This window comes from Lepus europaeus, chromosome 5 (genome assembly GCF_033115175.1).
Source record: "Lepus europaeus isolate LE1 chromosome 5, mLepTim1.pri, whole genome shotgun sequence".
Taxonomy (NCBI): domain Eukaryota; kingdom Metazoa; phylum Chordata; class Mammalia; order Lagomorpha; family Leporidae; genus Lepus; species Lepus europaeus.
In genome coordinates, this window is record NC_084831.1 from 35,904,261 (window position 1) to 35,926,549 (window position 22,289).

The 22,289-nt window shown below is 45.7% G+C and overlaps 1 protein-coding gene across 8 annotated transcripts in view; it reads right to left on the reverse strand.

Annotated features, from left to right (window-relative positions):
* ERI3 (ERI1 exoribonuclease family member 3) overlaps positions 1-20,980 on the reverse strand; it is a 146,612-nt gene extending 125,632 nt beyond the window's left edge. Inside the window, exons 1-3 of one of the 8 annotated variants that reach the window (XM_062191144.1) lie at positions 20,943-20,960; positions 18,465-18,540; positions 2,478-2,755 (exon numbers count right to left, since the gene is read on the reverse strand). In XM_062191144.1, the coding sequence (XP_062047128.1) occupies positions 2,478-2,732 (255 nt within the window). In that variant the 5' untranslated portion in view covers positions 2,733-2,755; positions 18,465-18,540; positions 20,943-20,960. Of the gene's footprint in view, positions 1-2,477; positions 2,756-18,464; positions 18,559-20,574; positions 20,921-20,942 lie in introns of those variants that run through there. The other 7 variants (XM_062191143.1, XM_062191141.1, XM_062191146.1 and 4 more) reach the window with 7 other exon arrangements.
* Between the last annotated feature and the right edge of the window lie 1,309 nt (positions 20,981-22,289).

The window sequence follows — 22,289 nt, forward strand, 5'->3', positions numbered from 1 at the left end:
CCACTCAAATCCATCATTATGTCACAGCAAGAAGGTAGATTGATCTGACAGGATTTGCTCTTCTTCACAAACCCATGTAAGTTATTACTCAGTACCCCACACTCTTCTAGCTGTTTGCTGATTGATTATCTGACGATCAGGTCAAGTATCTTCTCTGGAATCACAGTAAACTAACGGGTCTATAATTTCCAAGATCATTCGTATCCCCCTTTTAAAGATAAGCAAGACAGCAAATGCTTCTTCCTGAGTTCTCTAAAGCAACAGCTAATGCTTTGCTAATAATGAACCAGGGCAGCCAATTCCTTAAGTGCCCTTGGAATCACATCATCAGGGTTCATTGATCCTGGAGATAATCTTTAATCAGGCCCAGATCCCGGTAAACTACCCAAAGCCCTACCTTGGCCTGGGTCTAGAAGCCTTCAGTACCTGAGTCTGGGAAGCAGGTTGGTAATGCAAGTGTTTTAAATCTATATTGCATTATGTCTTCAGCACTGTGATTGATAGATAAAACAAAAAAATAAAAAAAACAATGTCCTTGAAAGAAAAAGTAACAATGACAGATCAAACTGAGATATGAGTCAGGCTTCACCTTCAGGAACATTGACAAGATCCTCTGCAGAACAAGAGCATAGAGCTACATAATTCTCTGTCCTTATAATCCAACCGCAAAGGTATGAAATACACACATACATAAGCAAGTACCAGGAAGCAGGAGGCAGTAGATGCCATAACGGAGACACCAGGTGATTCTGAGGGTTCAGAACAGGGATGAATCACATGCAACAGAGATGTGTTGGATTTTAGTCTTATGTCCAACTAGGGCTTACTCAGTCACTGAAATCTTCATGTGTAAGGGAAATAATATGGCACTTTAGGATATGGACCCCTGACTCCCAACCTGGTAGAATCTACATAACCTAAATTCCCAACCCACCAGCTAGGCACATCCACCAAGCCAGACAAACTCTAAGAGCTTGAGAAAGCACAGATGACTTTACAGCACAGGCCAGAGCAAAAGCAGGGAAAGTAAGAATGGTTTGGGCAACTCCTAAGTGGTATTCCCTTTCACTTAAAGTTTCTTCCCTTAGGACTTCTCCCTATCCAGGTCCTATCTTCCAAGGCTTCAGAAAGCTTGACTCCAATGCCCCAGAGGCAGATGGCTGCTCTCACGGAGAACAGGAGAGAGGAGAAGAGAAAAGGAAAAGAAAAGAAAAGAAAAGGGATTGTGGTGTTGGCTGCAGGTAAAATAAGCTACTTTTTCTAAAGACCCCTCCGTAGAAAAACCAACCATGAGAAATGAGCCTGGTTTAATTTGAATGGACTCCAGTCCTTCCTGTCTCCCAAGTACCCTTTCCCTCCTGCCTCCTACTGAAAACTGTTCTCGGAGCAACAGGTCTATGCATCCCAATGCGGTCGCCCTGCAGGGGAGAGCTAGAATCCTCGAGCCAGTACAACCAAGGCAGCCCACTACAGACACTGCCACATCGGCTCCCAATTATCCCCTCAAAGCAAACACCAAGCACTTCAGATCATAGTACAGGTGCCTCTCAGCTGCCAATGATGCTTCAAGTACCATTACTTTACATGGTAAGAGGACTTTGAGCACAGCTGGACACTAAGCAAAGAAGCTTTACTTTCCAATAGAGCAAGAATATGTTTGTTTAGGTTATCTAATGCTGCATAACAAACCTCACAAAACATCAGTAATCATTTGTTCTCTCTTACAGTTCCTGTGAGTTGCGAATTTGGGAGGGGTCTGACTGGCCATTTGGTCCGAGGTCTCTCCTGAGGCTGAAGTCAGATGTCCACTGGGGCTGCAGTCAGCTGACAGTTTGACTGGGGCTGGTAGATTCATTTTTAAGGAAGCTCACTCACATAACTGACAAGTAAAGGAGCTCTGGCTTTTGGCAAAGAGCCTCACTTCCCATGCACACGTGCCTCTCCCACAGGACTACCTGAGTGTCCCTGTAGCCTGTGGGCTTCCCCGAAAGCAAGTGATCCAAAAGAACAAGGCAGACTGCAATGCTCTTTGTAAATTAGCCACATGTTTCTCTTCCATGGGTCACTTCAATTTAACGTGACCATCACTGATTCAGTGGGGGAGAGAACTGCCAAGGGTGTGAATACTGGGGGTCATCTTGGAGGCTGGCTACCACAGTCCTCCTTAAAAGAACAAAAAGCAGTAGCAGGAAAAGGGAAGAGGGGAGAGAGAGAGAGAGAGGATGGAAGAGAAGCAAGTATTTCAATTCCCGAAAGTGAGAGCAGAAACAATGTGCCCAGTTCTCCCCCACAGTCTTCTCAGGTCCCAGTCACCCTAGTGCGCCCAAAGCAGGTCCTGCTTCTGAGGCAGGGACTCCAGATGAGTCACAAAAAGCCAGGATGATGTGAGAAAGCTCGTCTGCTTCCCAGGAAACAACACTATCCTCCCTCCCTCCTCGCCCACCCCACCTTTTCTGAAGCAACGATGCATCAGTTACCTGAGGATGAATCTGTGGCTTGTCGCACGTGGCCTCAAAATCCAGCACTAAAAAGTAGTGATACCTCTGGGGAGGGAACGACACCATTGCCGCCATGGATGCGCCAAAGCCGTGGGCCGCCAGCTTCCTGGTGGATATGGAGCAGAACTCCGGAACACCACAGGGAGAAAATAAGTGGGAGCCCAGCACTTTCCTTGCTCTTGAAAGCAAATACGAAGAAAATCGAGCTGCTCCAGTCTGCAAAGGTGCTAGCATTGAACATCCAGAAGCATCTAAAACTTAGGGGAGGAAAGTTAAGGAAAAAAAAGAGAGCCTGGGTTACTCCCCTCCCACTGTACCCACTTGTGGCCCTGTTCCAATCAGTCTTCAGGAATATCCACGCAACATGAGCCTCTCCCATATCTCGGCACCCTCTTCTAAATCACAGTATTTGTTACTGCGTTTAAGACCGTGATACCAGCACCTGCAGCATTATTATAGCTCTGAGTCTCCCAGATCATTCTCAAAACAACATGCAACACTGGCCTTCACCTGCAAACAGAGCACTGAAGTTCAAAAGAGAGGAGAAAAGGTCTGTGGGCCCTTGTCAGATGGCAACACTTAACAGTAAAGCTATGGGTCCCTGAGTAACATGAGGTGAGCCACTTGCACAAGCAGTCCTGGGAGCTACATAGACTCCGACATGCAGCAGGAAGTGTCCGAGGCTCTCTCCTCAGCTCCATCACTAGTCACTCCTCCCTGTCTGTGCTGCCTGGCCCTTGACATCCCCACATACTCTCTCCCTTCTCCCACAGGCAAGCAATGCCGGTCACAGTGAAGTCTGCTCAGGATATTCTAGTGACTACCCAACCCCCACAGTATAAGTGGCACCCTGGGGGACTGAGCAAGGCCTGGCAAGCACAGCTGGCCACAGCCTTAGGCCTTCCCATTTGCTGCTTCAGACTCCCTCTCTACTGGAGGCCCTGAATGACTGCAGGACTTTTTAAATAGGGAAAGAAAAAGAGAAAACCCAGATGTGGCAGTAATGGGAGCATTGCTAAAAGTCTAGTAAAGTTTTCTGAGTGAACATGTGCAAAAAAAAAAAAAAAAGAATCACTTTTCCTTTAGGTTTTCCCTTTAAGTTTGCAGAATGTCTGCTCCTCAGAAGGCTAACTAAATATAAAAATCAAAGCCTGAGTTTTACTCACAAATAATTCAAACTCCCTAAAAGAGAAAAAAAAATAAGAACAAAGCAAGAATTTTGTATCTTTTCCCCTTTTATACTCAACACTCAAATTTCCCGCAACTTTAATCCTCAAACAAGAAATCTCACTGCTCAACAGAAAAATGGCCATAGTTTATACCTTCAGAAGTCTCATTTCAGTGGAGCCAAAGGCTTGTCTCTGAATGGCTACAAGTGAGCACCTGGCTGCTCCCACCCAGGGGAGAGGCGAGAGTACCTGGAAAAGTCCAGAGCACACTCAAAAGCAATGAGCCATTACCACCTGCACCGAGTAGGCAACGAGCATCCAGTGTCACTTCTCTTCCCAGCTCTTCTCACTCACTGAATGAACCACGTTTACTCGTCTGCTTACCGACTAGGTTATGTATTAATGTGGGTCCTCATCCTTCTAGGGAAAGTTCGTGGGGATTCAGTGAAGCTAAGACTGAAAAGTATATTAAATTCTTCATAGATCCTGCACAAGCTGGGCACTTGTTTTCACCACCGCTTTATAGCCTCTCCACAAATGCAGCCAAAATTCCTCAGGCCAGGTTGACAAAGGCTGGCTTGAGTTTTACAATGGAATCTCTTGGAAAAGCAAAAGGACCAATATCCATTTGAAGGCCAAACAATTCTTTGTATCAACCATTCTAGAAGGCTTGCTGAAATCTGCTCAGATTACTCATTCTAGTTTGTAAGCAAAGTCCTTCAGGGCCTCAAATTGTTCCCTAACTTCTCCAAGTCAGGCCATGCATATGGACTTTTCAAAGTCTCAACATTCTCCAGTGTGTATAGAGTATACACATTATGCATAGTCAGCCAGACTCTGACAAACACTACTGACAATTAAGTATCATCATTAAGGAAGGCTTCCAGGTTTGAACCTGGTTTTGCCACTTAATTAATCATGGCACCTTGGGCAAGCTCTGTTGTTCCTCACCTGTAAAATGACAATAATAATAGTACCTACTCCTTAAGTGAGAGTGAAATGGACAACATAGTTAAAGCACTAAGAGCAGTGTCTAGCATCTATGGGCTGAATAAATATTAGCTTACTCTTATTACTACTACTATGCTATCAGGCTATGCCCATCTGACCTAGCCTGGATCCCTTTATTCTGGGCCTACAATCGCAATCAACAATAAGGCAACCTCAGAGACATCCACGTCTCTCGTATCACTAGAAAGCTCTATCCCTCCTATGGAGCATACCTTATCCAAGAAGACTTCAAAAAATTCATAAAAAAATGGAGTTAAAATAAGCACATTTTTAAATAATTTGAAACCTATCCATAGTTTTTTCATAATACACATTTTCAATGAACTTTCTGAAGACCCCTCATGTACTCTAGTCCCTCCCATGGCCAACATGGGCACCTTCTTTTCTCACCTGATTTCACCCACATCAAAAACTTCCCTTTCCAGTTCAAGTCCCAACTACTCTGTTTCTGACCCAGCTTCCTGCTAATGTACCTGGGAAGGCAAAGAAGGTAGCCCAAACACTTGGGCCCCTGCACCCATGTGGAAGACCAGGATGAAGTTCCTGGCTCTTGGCTTTGGCGTGGCCCAGCTCTGACTGAGGTGGCCATTTGGATAGTGAACCAGCAAAAGGAAGATCACTCTGTCTCTCCCTGTGTTGTTCTGTTTTTCAAATAAATAATTTTTTAAAAGGAGGGGTAAGTAATGCAGCACAGCAGGTTAAGCTGTTGCCTGCAACGCTAGGATCCCACAAGGGCACTGGTTTAAGTCCTGGCTACCCCATTTCCAATCCCCCTCCCTCTTAATGCACCTAGGAAAGCAGCAAGAATGGCCCAAGTGCTTGGGCCTCTGTCACCCATGCAGGAAACCCAGAAGTTCCTGGCTTTGGCCTGGCCCAGCACTAGCTGTTCCAGCCATCTGGTGAGTGAACCAGTGAATGCAAGCTCTCTCGCTCTGTGTGTGTGTGTGTGTGTGTCCCTGTACTTTCTCTCTCTCTGAAACTCTGCCTTTAAAATAAATAAATCTTTAAAAAAAAAAAAACTGTAGCAGTCTTGAGAGTAGACATGTAGATATTAGGAAGTCAGGCCTCTAGATGTCAACAATCATTGGGTTCCATACTTCTGTTACTTCTCAAAACTAAGTTCACATAAGTCATCAGAGGGTAGTTCTTCCTCTCCTATTCCTAAAAACTTAATCCTAAAACCATTCAGTATATCAGAAGGCAGGTGTCTATACTAACTGCAGCTGGGGCAGTCTGTGCAGAGAGTATCAGAGACCAGAGAGGTGAAGACATCCACACAGCACAGAGGTGGAAAGGTGTGGTGTCCCATGTTAGAGCCAAGTAGGGTGTGGAAGGCAACCACATCAGAGAAAGTCTGGAGATGGAGAGTCACCGGCAGCATAAAACAAACACTCATGAAGTGGCAGCATGGGAGATTAGTTACATACACAGGGATTGGGCAAAGAAGTGAATATAGAAGGGATAATGGAACCAAGTATCTCACTATTAAAGAAAGAAAGGAGTTAAAATGTGGAAAGGGAGAAAATTCATGGTGTGCCTGGAACTGGTGGTAAGAGAGTGAACTGGCAGGTTTCTGGTATAGGCTAGATGCATACATCTAGAAGTAAATGTTGAGTATAAATATACAAGGGAACAACCAAAGGTTCTTGGAAGGGGTGGATATTGTGGCACAACAATTAAGCTGCTGTTTGAGATATTTAAGTCCCAAATCAGAGCACTGGTGTGAGTCCCAGCTCTGCTTCTGATTCCAGCTTCCTGTGTAATGTGTACCCTGGGAGGCAGCAAGCAATGGTTTAAGTACATGGGTTCCTGCCACCCCCATGGGAGATCCAGGATGAAGTTCCTGGCTCCTGGTTTCAGCTTGGCCTAGCCCCAGCTATTATAGCAGGCATTTGGGTAGTGAACCAGCAGATGGAAGATCTCTGTGTCTCTGCCTCTTGCTCTTTCAAATAATAATAATAATAATAATAAACAACTTTAAAAATATAGTATCTGAGGCCGGCGCTGTAGCTCAATAGGCTAATCCTCCGCCTGCGGCGCCGGCACCCTGGGTTCTAGTCCCGGTCGGAGTGCCAGATTCTGTCCCAGTTGCCCCTCTTCCAGTACAGCTCTCTGCTGTGGCCCGGGAAGGCAGTGGAGGATGGCCCAAGTGCTTGAGCCCTGCACCTGCATGGGAGACTAGGAAAAGCACCTGGCTCCTGGCTTCGGATTAGCGTGGTGCGCCGGCCGCAGCAGCCATTGGAGGGTGAACCAATGGTAAAGAAAGACCTTTCTCCCTGTCTCTCTCACTATCCACTCTGCCTGTCAAAAATATATATATATATAGTATCTGGCATTTTTTTAAAAGTTCATGGAAACAGACTTACACTTTAAGCTTACTTTGGTGATGGGAATATAGAACACAGAAGTGACCTTGAAGGGACTCCCACTGACCAATAAATGATAGTAGTAAATTATAATACTCTGAAGAAAACAGGGAACTATGAGCCAATAAGTATATAAATATATAAACTAAATCTTGATGAGGGATATTTATATAGTTTCAAAGTAGCTCTCCACAAAATGCTTATTAATTATAAGAGGGAGTAGTTTTATAATGAAGAAACCTGGCAGACATCACATTAACCAAGTGATCAAAAAGATCATCAATAGAAGGATAAATCAAAATCCTGCACATTTGAAAAGTTGCAATGAGAAGAACAAAGCATTATTTCTGTGATATTCCTACTGAAGAGGCATAATTTGAATCTAACTCATGAGAAAATATCTTACCATCCTTAATTGAGGACAATCTACAAATTAACCAGCCTGTAATCTTCAAAAGTATCAAGGTCATGAAGGACAAAGAATGCTTACTGAGTAAAGTCTAAAAGACATCGAGGAGACTTGATAACTAAATGCAACACATGATTCTGAACTGTATCATTTTGCTACAAGAACATTCCGGAACAATTGGAAAAACTTGAATGTAGTTTAAAGATGAGATGGAGGTAACATATCAATGTTAATTTCCTGATTTTGATGGTTTTATTATAGTTAGGTAGGAAAATGTCTATGCCTGTAGGAAATACATGCAAAGTATTCAAGCTGATGTGACATTAGATCAGCAATTTAACCCTTAAATGTTTCAGGAAAAAAATTCTTTGTACTTCCAACTTTTATGTAAATTGGGGCTTTTCCAAACTTTCTTAAATTTCATTTTAAAATCCAAGCCGTTTTTAAAAAAAAGAAAGGGGTGAGCATTCGGTCTAGTGGTCAAGATACCAGTTAAGATGCCGTGTACTACATCAGAGCACCTGGATTCAATTCCCTGCTCTGCTCCTGACTCCAGCTTCCTGCTAATGTGCACCTTGGGAGGCAGCAGCTGATAGCTCAGGTGGCTGAACTCCTGCCACTCCTGTGGGAGACCTGGATTGTGTTCCAGACTCCCTGCTCTGGCCTAGCACAACCCAGACCACTGCAGGCATTTGGGGAATGAACAAGAAAATTAGTGTTTGTTCTCTTTCTTGTTCTCTCCCCCCCACCAAATAAATAAAATTTTCAATTAAAAAAAAAAAAAAAAGGCAGAAAGAAAACAACAGTGTGTTAAAGCGAGAGCTCTGAGTAGTGCCCCCGTAGGCAGGCTGTATGCTCTCCTGTGGCAAAATGCAGTCCTCAAAACATCCCTCAGCTCAGAGAGTCTCTCTCTCTCTTTACCTGAGTCTCCATCAAAAGAGCCCCCACTGAAAGCTCCCCCTCACTGGCACTCCTGCCACCACGCAACCTTCTCAGGAAACATCCCCAGCCTCCCTGAAGTTGCAAACCACTGCCCTTGCATCTTAGGGGTTTCTCTCTCTCTTTTTAAATATTTATTTATTAATTTACTTACTTATTTGAAAGAGTTACAGAGAGGGAGACAGATCTTCCATCCACTGGTTCACTCCCCCAAATGGTCACAATGTCCAAGACTAGGCCAGTTGGAAGCCAGGAGCTTCATCTGGGTTTCCCACATGGGTGCAGAGGCCCAAGCACTTGGGCCATCTTCCACTGCTTTCCCAAGCCATTAGCAGGGAGCTGGATCAGAAGTGGAGCAGCAGGGACTTGAACTGATGCCCATATGGGATGCCGGTGCTGCAAACAGCAGCTTAACCCACCACGCCATAGTACCAGCCCCAGGGTTCCATTTTTCTACTGAGATCTTCATACTTAAGTCACAGGGGGTTTGCAGAATATAGGTCTAATGCTTATAATATCACCTGAGACTTTGCTTATCTAGTTAAGGGACAGAACTCAAAAGAAACAGTTTATGATTCTGAGTATTTCTGCAAATTGTCTTTCAACAGAGACTAGGGTTTGCAAACATTTATTCTCAGATATCCTTTCCTTTTCCTAGCAAATTAAAGGTAGTAAGTAGCCTATGGCAAGGAAGAAAATGAATGATTTCTGCTCAAAATAAATGGATCAGCCTCCCAGTGGGAACAGGGGAGGGGTGAACAGGGACTACCATGGGGCCAACCTGATTTGGAGAACACAGGCCTGCACCACAGCCCCTGGAGGATGGTCTCTGTGCAGACTATTTACACAACAGACACCAATGGCTCCTCTGCAGCCATTACTGTCTATCAGGTAAATAACACATGTGCCAAAACACACATTTAATGAGGGAAATAATATGCCTTTATAAAAAGACTCAATCTGTATTTACCTGAGAGACCAAAGACGCACCAAATCACCAGATTAGTGGAACCGCAGAGGAGTCGTTCCGGTGTCTTGGGTAAATAGACATTTTATAGCCTCCATTACTGGAGGGGGGAAGGGAGGGAGTCAGCCTTTAATACATACACAGGCCAGGGGAGCTTCAGGGACAGGAAAAGAGGAGCCCATCATGAAACACGTGGTCCACTCCCACTCCACCTCCCCAGCCACACAGACTCGGAATCTCTGGGAGGGAACGGGTTTATACAGGGTACTTGCTAAAGCACAGTCTTCTCATAATACACATTTTCCGTGACCTTTTTAAAGACTCCTCATATGCGTGCATTTCAGAAATTTTTGCACCACAATAAACATATCTTCTAACTTCATTTTCCCACAAACTTTTGGAAGTACCCTCATACCACTTAGAGGTAATCAGATTAGCTTCAATTCATACCACTAAAAGCCACACTGGGAGACAAGGGTACGTTCCAGACTCCAAGGTACCAGAAAGTGGCTCTGGTCTGGCTGTCTGGAAGCACCTGAGACCATGACCACCATAGCTTCCTCGGTTTCTAGACCTAGGACAAGTTCCTATCCCAAAGTGACCTCTAGTCCAGCAAGTGTCAGGCACCGGAGTCATGGAATCAACAGGAACACAGTAATACCTGCTTGGAACTCACTGGGTCACAGGCTTTGTCTTAGCTAAAAATAGCCTAAAAAACTATAAATAAACTGCATGCCTTCAAAAGTCATAATCGTCCATCTAATGAATACATCCTTACTGCCAAGCACTTTCTGTGAAAATCACACTGTCAAAGGTAAAAGAAAACCTACAAGGCAGCCAGCCAGGGAAAAATAAGGCCCAAAAAGAGAAAAGGATTGCCCATGATTCACATAGAAAGAAAGAAGAAATAGAACCCAGCACTCTCAACTTCAAGACCAGAGTCTCCAACCATTGCTCCAACACAAGGAGCAGACCTCACCATTCATCCCCAGCTTCTCTGCCTTCCCACAGAAGCAGCCAGCAGTCTGAGGGCTCTGTCTAGTTTGCTGAAGAGTAGAAGCCGGAGACGAAACAGCCTGACATGCCCTGGAACCACTACTTGACTTTCTGATCCCGAAAAGTGGAAGGGAAGCAGGAACTTGAAAGCTGGGTCCTCAGCTCAACAACTCTTGTCTACAACCAGTCCTGGCTTTGGCCTGCGGCTACAGCAGCTTCTAATCCAATGAAGCACTAGGCAAGGCTCTCCCCATAGCAGGAACAGTGGCAAAGCCTACACAACTTGCACAGCTGAAGTGAATGGAGGCCTTCAGGAACACTAAATTCTGATGGTAACGTCACAGGCCACAGCGGGCTGGCTTTTGCCTTCAACTGATCTTTCTCAGCAGCTCACGGAAGCAAATTAAGAGGCAGTCGTCTGCAATGTGCCTGATGTTTGCTTAACCATCAGCCATGCCCAGCAGCTTGGGCAAACTCCTTCCAGGGACCAAAGCTGGAAGATGCCTCCGCAAAGTACTGCAAGCCAACGGTGATCCCACTGCACACACAGAGGACACAGTCTTATTTCCTAACACATAAATAAGCAGGTAAAGCCACTGCCTGCAATGCCAGCATCCCATATGGGCACAAGTGCAAGTCCTGGCTACTCCACTTCTGATCCAGCTCCCTGCTAATGAGCCTGGGAAAGCAGAAGATGGCCCAAGGCTTTGGGCCCCTGCATCCACATGGGAGACATGGCTCCTGGCTCCTGGCTTCGGACTTGCCCAGCAGATGAATGATCTCTGTCTCTGCCTCTTTTTCTCTGGAAACTCTGCCTTTAAAATAAATAAATCTTTAGGAAAAAAATAAAAAGCTAGAGGCAGAGGGAGGACAAGGTATGGTACCATTACCCCTTTAACCACCTCCAGTACTTGCAGACAGCAAGTGTATCCAGAACTGTTCAAATACTTCCACTACCTCTGCTTCCAAGACAGAACTGGCACAGAACCAAACAGTCAATTTAATCCAGCTGTTAAGACACTGGTATTAGATAAACCTAGGTTCAAATCCTGACTCCATTACATACTTTTTGTGATAACAGTTTTAATAATAGCTGCATCTTTGGGGCTCAACCATGCAATGTATACAAAACACAGTGCACAATAATAAGTGTTCAAAAAGGGAGTTCTTATTGTTAATACATGAGAAAGGAAAACACCATTTTCTGAAAAGCTACTGTAAACTAGAATATGAAAGTACTGCCTTGGTGATTTACATGTTATCTCACTTAAACCTCCCAACTTTCAAGCAAAATGGCTAACAATATTCCCATTTTGCACACAAGGAAATGAAGGCTCAGAGACACCCAGCTCCTTGGGGCCCTGTTTTTCCTCTGTCATGTTCAAAGACCCCATTTTCCTACTTGACGAGTCACCATCAGCCGTCAGGCTAATGATTCGCATCAACTTCAGTTTTTCTTTTTGAGGTAAAGTATGACTTTAACCAAAAGTAACTCAACCTTAAGCAACCATCAAATCTGTCTAGATAACCCAAATTTATATTCATAATTTTTAATACATATTTTTTAAAGGAAAACAAAACACAGGCCTGAGCACAAAAGCAGAAACAGAAAAAAAGTACCTTCGATTAAAACTTCAGCACTAAGAACTCAAAGCCTCTTGTCAAACAGAATTCCAGGGGAGCAAACCTCCCCATCTTACACAATGGAGAAACTGCTAGGAGGCAGGGTTACATCCAGCTCTTGCTCAGGTCCTCAAATATGACATTTTCTTTCACAAATCTGCACCGTGGCAAATGCTACTTGCTCTGTTTTGGCATGCACTTCTGCTGTTCACCAGGCAAATTATCACTATTTCTTCAAAATCCAGCTTTAGTAGCTTTCTCTGATATCCCATAATAAAGTTAATTGCTTAAATGCGATTTATTCCTATTTCACAGCTTTCATCTCACTATATTAGAAGATGGCATCAGTTTTCCTACCAACAATAACGTTCAATGAGTTAGGAAAGAAGGATGGAAGATAGCAGTGTAGGTGTATATGTAATTTTATATGTTAAAAAAAAAAAAAAAAACAGCAAATCTGACATGGTGATTCCTTGACTTTTCAAATGCATTTCAAAATTCCAAACAGCATTAAAGAGCATGAGATTTATTTTTTAATATAAATGGAGCATGAGACTTAAAAGCCCAAGAAACACTGAGCTGAGTCCTGAGGACAAGGACCACTGTGTACTCACTTCTGTATTACCAGAACGCAGCACAGGGCCAGGCATAATATAAGTATGAGTGAAGGTTTACTGAATGAATTACTATGCTCACAGATATGATGCCAACTGCTCTGGAACCAGAACATGCTAGAACACAGCAAGATCCAAGCACAGACAAAGCTTCCTTTCTTTCTGGCTATCCCTCCTCCTAGCCCATACCCTCTGTTCTCTCCAGTGAGTGAGTGAGAGAGAGAGAGAGAGAGAGAGAGAGGGATGAGAGAGAGAGAGAGAGAGAGAGAGAGAGAAATTGCCATGATGCCAGAATACTATTAAAAGGATTAATTTAGGGACCGGTGTTTGGACTGTCACATCCAATCACTACCCACAGATCTACAGCTTCCCAAATAAGGTTCATGCAAAGAGGAATCAATTGCAAGGACACAGAGGGTCTGAACAGGCATACTAATGGCCTCCTGAGGTGCCAGCGGCCAGCTTTGACACTCCCATAAATTATCTGCCTTTTGATTTTACCTGTAGCTGTGGGGCACAAGGAACAATTTTGAACATATCAAAGCAATCCCTCCTAACCCAAGGCTCCCTAAGCAATGTCCCCAAAGGAGGAAAGGCTAAAAACAATGACCCAAAGGGAATTTCCTCCCCAATAGGTCCAGCCCTAGCAGTCATCAATTAAAACCCAACGGAACCAATGGATAAAGTAGGACTCAAGTCAGGTCCAGCAGGTCTGGACAAGGCACACACAGGCTGTAGTTGTTCGATGACTACACATCTCTCACTTGAGGGAAGAGAAATCACAGCAATAAACTACCACAGCTTCATCGGAGGCAAGTGTGCGCCAGCCCTGGCAGTATCTCAGAGCAGGACCTCGAGCCACGGGCTCAACCTCCTGGGGCCATGTCTCCTCACATGGTAGAAGGATACAAACGTCCATCACCCAACCCACTTCCCACGGATGGGGGGGGGGGGGGACATTCAAGAAGCCCTTACAAAGCTGTGCAGGCCACAAGAGTGGCAACACTAACAAATGACTCCAGACAGAAAAGGAACAACTGGTCACACTTTGGTGAATTTCTATTGAGACGCTGCTCACTTGCTTTGCTGTTCTGATGATGCTAGGACTAAAGTCCATCCTGAAAAAAGTTCTGGAATTCTGAGTGGAACTCCTGCTGTTTGAAAATTCTCCATTATGAAGAATGGTGCCTTCCTTTAGTTCTAATTCCCTCCTGTCTGCTGGCTGCTACCAGCAGGGGCTACGTTTCTATCACATGAACATAATGACAACTGAGGACTCAAAACACACTAAGCCGGTCGGTGCTGCGGCTCACTAGGCTCATCCTCTGCCTGCGGCGCTGGCACACCAGGTTCTAGTCCCAGTCGGGGTGCCAGATTCTGTCCCAGTTGCCCCTCTTCCAGGCCAGCTCTCTGCTGTGGCCAGGGAGTGCAGTGGAGGATGGCCCAAGTGCTTGGGCCCTGCACCCCATGGGAGACCAGGATAGGCACCTGGCTCCTGGCTTTGGATCAGCGCGGTGCGCTGGCCGCAGTGCACTGGCCACGTTGGCCATTGGAGGGTGAACCAACGGCAAAGGAAGACCTTTCTCTCTGTCTCTCTCTCTCACTGTCCACTATGCCTGTCAAAAAAAAAAAAACAAAAAAAAAACACTAAGCCAAAGGCCAAGTCATCTAACTATAGGCTGCTTTTTAAAAAATTATTGTGTAAAATATTACTTGTAATAGAAGTCATCAAGACACTGTTAAGAGTTTTAGATACATTATTAATACCTTAACCAATCCTAGAAAGCTCCATTATCTTCATTTTACAGATAAGAAAGTGAAGCCCAGGGAAGTAAGTTACTTGCCCAATATCACACACACACTATTATCAGAAACCCACAGGCTTCCCTCCAGCAAAACAAGTACACTGGAGTGTGTGGGAAGAGGTGGACAAAGGAAAGGAGCAGACAGACACAGGACCCTCAGCTCTCACCTATGCATTATACATTCAACAAACACTGTATGTGGCCCCTGTGCCTAACATGTATCACCACACCTGAACTGGGAGACAGTTCCAAAATTGGGAAAAGGTCATCAGTCTGCTACAAGCAGGAAAAGGAGAGACTGAGTGGGATATATTATGAGGACAATTCCCTGGAAAGATTAGGAAAATGGGTCATTTTCTATGTGTACAGTTCAAGTTCAAAGCAACTGACAGTAGGCTATAAGCCCCTAGACCAAGAACCCTTGCAGGGCTCCATTTATTCCATAATTCCTTCATTAGAAAATAATTCCCATGGCTGGCATTGTAGGCAGCAGGTTAAGCCACTGCTTGCGATGCCTGCATCCCACATCAGAGTGCCCATTAGAGTCCCGGCTGCTCCCCTTCTCATCCAGCTCCCTGCCTATGAGCCTGGCAAAGTAGCAGATAATGGCACAAGTGCTTGTGTCCCTGCCATCCATGTGGGAGACTCAGATGGAAGTTCAGGACTCCTGGCTTTTTGTAGCCATTTGGGGAATGAAACAACTGATGGAAGATTTCTCTTTCTCCCTCTCTCTCTCCCTTCCCCCCTGGCTCTCATTCTCTCTGTATCCCCCTTTCTATATTGCTCTTTAAAGTAAATAAGTCTTAGGGGCCAGCACTGTGGAATAGTGGGCTAAGCCTCCACCTGTGGTCTCATCATCTCAAATGGGCACTGGTTCTAGTCCTGGCTGCTCCTCTTTCGATCCAACTCTGTTACGGCCTGAGAAGGCAGTGGAAGATGGCTTAAGTGCCTAGATCCCTGTACCCACGTTTGAGACCCGGAAGAAGCTCCTGGCATCAGGAGCAGCCTAGCTCTAGCCATTGCAGTCATTTGGGGAGTGAACCAGCAGACAGAAGTCTTTTCTCTGTCTCTCCCTCTCTCTGCCTGTAACTCTATCTCTCAAATAAATAAAATCTTTAAAATAAATAAATAAATGTTTCAAAAAATGAAAGAAAATAGGTCCCAAAATCTTTTAACTAATTGCTTTCCAGTATCTCTCCCGGGCTATGACACAGGAACTGGTATTTCCAACACATTCTTTAGAAGACATTCTTTCAGTTCCAGGAAGTGACAAATGATATACACATGTATGTAAAGATTCTGCTATAGTCCTTTTTTTTTTAAGGTTTATTTTATTTATCTGAAATACAGAGTTACAGAGAGAGGTAGAGACAAAGAGAGAGGTCTTCCACCTGCTGGTTCACTCCCCAGATGGCCGCAACGGCCGGAGCTACGATGATCCGAAGCCAGGAGTCAGGAGCCTCTTCCGGATCTCCCATGCAGGTGCAGGGGCCCAAGGACTTGGGCCATTTTCTACTGCTCTCCCAGGCCATAGCAGAGAGCCAGATAGGAAGAGGAGCAGCCGGGACTAGAACCGGCACCCATATGGGATGTTGGCACTTCAGGCCAGGGCTTTCACCTGCTGCGCCACAGCGCCAGCTCCCTATAGTCCATTTTTAAGGACCAAATACAGGCTGGCACCATGGCTTAACAGGCTAATCCTCTGCCTTGCGGCGCCGGCACACCGGGTTCTAGTCCCAGTTGGGGCGCCGGATTCTATCCCAGTTGCCCCTCTTCCAGGCCAGCTCTCTGCTATGGCCCAGGAAGGCAGTGGAGGATGGCCCAAGTGCTTGGGCCCTACACCCGTATGGGAGACCAGGAAAAGCACCTGACTCCTGGCTTCGGATCAGCAAGATGCGCCGGCCACAGCAGCCATTGGAGGGTGAACCAACGGCAAAAAGGAAGATCTTTCTCTCTGTCTCTCTCTCTCACTATCCACTCTGCCTGTCAAAAAAAAAAAAAAAAGAACCAAATACAGAGGCAAGCGTTGTGGCATAATAGGTTAAGCCACTGCCTGCAATGCCAGTTCAAGTCCCAGCTGCTCCATTTCTAATCCAGCTCCCTGCTAATGCATCTGGGAAAGCAGCAGCAGATGGCCCAATTCCTTGGGCCCCTGCACCATATGGGAGACCCCGATAAAGCTCCTAGCTTCGGCCTGGCACAGCCTGAGCTGCTGCAGCCACTTGGAGAGAGAACCAGCAGATAGAAGATCCATCTCTCTCTTTTAAATCTGCCTTTCAAAAAATTAAAATCTTAAAAAAAAAAAAAAAGAACCAAATACAGCCATAAAACAGGTAATATAAAATTCTACCCATATAACTGCCACAGCCTCCTTATTGGTTTCTCTGCTTCTAGTATTTTCTGTCCTCTTCAACGCACTCTTTCTTCACACTGAAATTGGAGCAAATTTTCTACTACACAAACCTAATATCAGCTTCTTCCTGGTCTTAAATTTGATCAGCAAACTATGGTCCATGGCCAAATTCAGCTGTCAGCTGCTTTTATGAATAAAGTTTTATTGAAACACAGCCATGCTCATTTATTTTCATCCTGCTACAGCTGCTTTCATGCATAAACACAGAGTTGAGTAGTCATGACAGTGACCCACAAAGCCTGGTTAATATCTTGTCCTTTACAGAAAACATTTGCCAACCCCTAATCTAATCTTTTTCTACCTCTCTGGTCAAATCCTTAGAGTTTAAAAGACTCTGATCTCTGCTTACCTTTTCTGCCTCATCTCTCACTATATTTTCTCGACTCCTGCCTTCTAAGCATTGTTTCAACCACACTGAACTTTCTCAAACTCAACAAAGCTCTGTTAAGCAATCACTTACTAAAGCCTTTGCTAAACATTTAAAAACAAAGCTCTGACTTGGTCCTTCATGTCTTCACCTATTTCCAGGTGAGGAAGTTACCTTCTCTGAGAGATCTTCCCTGAGTCCACAAATCTCAGCTAGGGACCCTTCTGTACTCCCAAAGCATCCACACTTCCCTTATCACAGCATTCTTGGAGTGTATCAGAACTGCCTCTTCAATGTCTCACCCATGAATTCCTAAGCTCTCTGGTATCAGCATGGCTGCTTTAAACTACAATCCCAGGAACCAGCAACGTGCTGGCTCTTAGTTACCAAACAGTCTCCAAGTCCCTGGATATCAAACATCAGAATCTACCTGGTTAGCCTGATCTTGATCCTTATAAAATGTAGATATATTGGGATTATTCAATCACCCAGGGGCTGGCGCTGTGGCATAGCAAGTAAAGTCGCCATCTGCAGTACCAACATCCCATATGCGCGCCGGTTCAAGTCCTGGCTGCTCCATTTCCAATCCAACTCTCTGCTATGGCCTGGGAAAGCAGTAGAAGATGGCCCAAGTCTTTGGGCCCCTGCACCCATGTGGAAGACCCAGAAGAAGCTCCTGGCTCCCAGCTTCAGATCGGCGCAGCTCTGGCCATTGTGGCCATCTGGAGAGTGAACTAGCGGATGGAAGAACTCTCTCTCCCTCCCTCCCTCCCTCCCTCCTCCCCCCCCCCCCCCCGCCTCTCCTTTGCTCTCTGTGTAACTCTGATTTTCAAAAAAATAAATAAATCTTTTTTTAAAAAATCACCTAAAGGTAACACTCAGCCCAAATTAAACCATGTTCCCAAAGGCCTTGCTCAAATTTACATTATTAAAAGCCAAGTGAACAAGTGAATAGGTTTCTTCCTACTGTCTTTCAGATGTATATTTCTCAGAATACAGGACTATTCTAGCTGTACCTAATCATCCTGAACCTAGAATAGGTACTTATGAGATGCCCATGGAGAAATTACAAAACTCTAGGATCTGGATTCTCCACCTCTGGTTCTCACCACTTTATAGCTTTGGGTTAAGTTCTGGTAGGCTTAGAGAATATGTTGCCTTATCAGAAGCTACAGAAAAATAAATCTGAACAAGCATCCACCCTTACCTCCCCCCACCCCCTATCCGAGCCCAAACACTCAAAAGGAAGAAGTCAAGGCAAACCTGACCATGCAAGGGGATTCTCACCTCTCCTTACTTCGAAGATGCCAAGACTGGCAGCTGGGGATGCTGAAGGTTCTGTGAGAGCTGGAAGGCCCCAATGCTGTGGATAAATACACATCTCTGCAACGTCTATCTCAGCAGAAAGCCCAAATCCCCACTAAGGCTCACATTATACCTCAAACTCCTAAGCTCAAACTTGGGGATAACAGCTATCCATGTGGAAATACAGGGTCCCCACAGAGCTTTCAGAAACTATAGAACTATATTTGTCTTGGGAATGATGGATTCATGTTCTCTAGTGATATATTTTTCTTCCTAGGGAGGCTTACCTCCTGGAAACATAAAAGTTTACAGTATCTGAGCATGGACTGAGAAAGATGGCCATATGTGATGATGCTCTGGGAAAATGTCAGGATCCTAATCAAGAAGGAGATGCTGATACGACTGACAAATTCAGAAGTCAGGAACTGAGAACAGAGAGAACTAGGAGAGGGACTGCTTGTCATATAACCACACGTCATACTGCAAATGGTCACAGTGGCCAGCAAACACTTTCAGGGTATTTCCAAGTCTGCCTCAAGTTCTAAGACAATCAAGGCAACCAAACCCAACATGAAGACATCAATGAATGCCTATTGTACTTGTCACCCAATTCAGATCTTCTAAAGCTCCAGAAGTTGCAGAGATGCCCTTGTAAACCAGTGATACCTTTTGCACGTGTGCGTGCGCGCACACACACACACACATCCTACCTCATCTAGGATTAGAACCAATGTACTCCTGCCTACCATTCTAAACACTTGTGACTTAATTCTACTCAGCTGTCCTCAGAAAAGGCCACTCACCAACTAATCCCACCACAAAGAAAACACTTTTCAAAATGAAAAGGAATAAAAGCACTTCTATTCAGAAATTTCAAGTTGGAAGGAGAGCTCTTAGCCAAGCTCCATGACCCAGCTAGCTGCTTATTTACAGGATCTTTGGGCAGGAATTGTTAATGAGCTTTTAATTTGGAGTGCTTAAGTTGCCAAAGTGCTCTGAGCTCCAGTGAAGCACCACAGAATCCATAAAGGAAACCTTATCAATCACTTCTCAGCAGCTCCCCTCCCCCACACCCGCATTCTGATGAAAGGCAGCTAAGTGGGTTTCTAACCAAGAGCACAGACACACATTAGTGGAGTCACACTCCAAGTCCCTGTTTATAAATTGGCTTTTAAATGGTAAGGGATTCAGGTATAATATACTTAAGCTCCAACCATGAGCCCACAAAACAAGGCGTGCTGTATATAATAAAGTCAGAATAAAGCAGAATCTGATGAAGCCAATTTCTAGTAGAAACCCTACAATCAAAAAATCATTCAGCCAATCACAGTCTACTGCAGTTCCAATAGTGCTGTCTTTAGCCAATGGGATTCATGTTTTGCTGCCCTTCCACGGGGAAGCTGACCGAAATTCAAATGTCTCACAAGAGTAAATGCGGTAGGAGTGGCCAGAGACCTCTAGAGACTTTGACAGGAGCTGCTAGTTACAAAATTCAGCCCTAACAACAAACTCTAAACCCCCAGTGAGGGGCCACACATCTAGCATCTTCCAAGTCAACAAGGTGCAGCTACATTTTCCAAGAATTCTCAAGCAAGCTTCAAGCCAAGTTCATGTTTGTTTGTTTGTTTGTTTTTAATTCTAAGAAAACACCTGTTGCTAGACCATATGCAGGAAAGGCAAACAGAAAGCTAGACAAGTCAGGCCCCTCAGTCACAACTCCCAATATCACTACAACCCCCGCCTCAGACTTACAGAGACAAACTGTTAACCATGTGTGTGTCTGTCTGTCCGTCCTGGGGAGGGGGCAAAGGGGATGTACTACTATCTCCTTGCTCGATTTCTAGCCTGTCAAACCTCCCTTCCTCTTCTCTAGTAATCCCATGTAAGAAGTCAGCCCCCTTAACCAACTCAGCAAGGCTGTCTTGCAAAACCCCTTGCTCCGCTCCCCCGCGGCCAGAACCTTACTCAGATCATGCACCCAGGGCGAGCACACGGGTCAGCACCCAAGGCTGCAAAAAAATGCGCGCCACAACCCACACCCCACATGCATTAACCAGGGCCCAATCGGGGGGAGCCTCTCAGCCTCACCCACCCCAGGGTGTTGCCCCCAACTCGGGCCCATCCAAGTCCAGGGGAGCGTAAGAGGAGGGGCAGGGGGCCAGGAGACCAGCCCTCCTTCCCAGGGCCGCCCCCGCCCCCCGTCAGCTGCGGGAGAGGCTGTCGCCATGGCAACGCCCCCTCCTTGGGGCCAGCGCGGCAGGCTCCCTCCAGGTGCAGGCCCCGACGTCTCCCTCGGCCTCAGCAGGCGCTCAGGGCAGTTGACGGCGGCGGGCGCGGCCCGCGCCGACTGTGGCGCCGGCCAGGTAGAGGCAGGCCGAGCTCCGCCCGCTCCCTACCGCCCGTTCTCGGCCGCCTCAACAGCGGCAGCCAGCACCACGAGTCCACAACACACCGACTCACCTCCGCGCACTCTGACCCCGACCGACGCTATGGACGGGCGGTCGCTGTGGCCAACCGCTGGGCCCGTCGCCGACCTCTTTAACCAATGGGCTGCAGTGGGGCGGGGATTCTTCGCCCCAAACGCTCGCTCTCCCGCCGACATGCGCGCTAAGGAGCGTCAAGATGGTTCCTCCCGGCACCCGGCCTTATGGGACTTGTAGTTTTGTGGTTGCACGTACTCAGAAGGTGAGGGGTCACTTCTGAGCTGTGAAAGGGAGTTTCTTTCTTTCTTTTTTTTTTTTTAAAGAATAACTTTCTAAGCCCCAAAGGGACCAAGTCCCCCACCTCCGTTTTCCTACCTTCCAATATACGTCTTAAGTAATTGTAGGCTCAGAAGAGGACGTGTTCTATTTAGACAACTCTTGATCCCTTTCATTCAACAGGTAATTATCTTCTACTTTCTAATGTGGGCCAGCAGGAGGTCTGGTAGCAGAGAGTTCGAAGTTAAGAACAACACAAAACAAAACAGATTTTTGAAGCGTCTTCCTAAGTACAAACTTAAAAGTTAAAAAGATTTCGGCCTGACCTCAACTGTGGGAAGCTTCAACCGGCCATCCTATTAGCCAAAGCCTGGAGATGTGTTTCTCCGTCTTGGTTATGCCTCCCTGGGAAGTCGTGGGTACCATACCAGGTATAAGCAGGGAGATCTCAGCCTTGGCCAAGCCAATGATGGATGGTGTTGACAGCCTCCCAGTCAGTCAGGACTCATTTTCTGGGCCCAGCTTCAGTTATCAAGCCCCTCCATCTGCCATCTGCGCCCTTCACTTGAGACAGTGAAACCTGACTTTAGCATGATGGTTCCTGCCTGAGCTGGGAATGGCTGGTAATCACCAGATCAAAAATGCCTTCCTCAATCCCACCCACAAATGGGGTAAATGATCTCTTGTGCACCTACAGGACTCATTTGTTGTTCTATAATGGTCTATGTCCGTGTTGCTCTCTCCCAGGCCTGTAAGCACCTTTCCTATAGGCATTTCCATATCATTCATGATGCATCAGTAATACCCAGCACAGTACCAGGCATAAAGCAAAGGACATATGTTGGCCAGCAAGGATACTTGTCTGTTCTCTCAATGTCAAGAAAGTAGAGGGGGCCGGCACTATGGAATAGCAGGTAAAATCACCACCTACAGCACTGGTATCCCATATGGGCACTGGTTCAAGTCCCAGAAAGCAGCAGAGGCCCTTGTGGCCATTTGGGGAGTGAACCAACGGATAGAAGACCTCTTTCTCTGTCTCTGCCTCTGTGTGTGTATGTGTGTGTAATTCTGCCTTTCAAATAAATAAACATTCTAAAAACAAAAATAA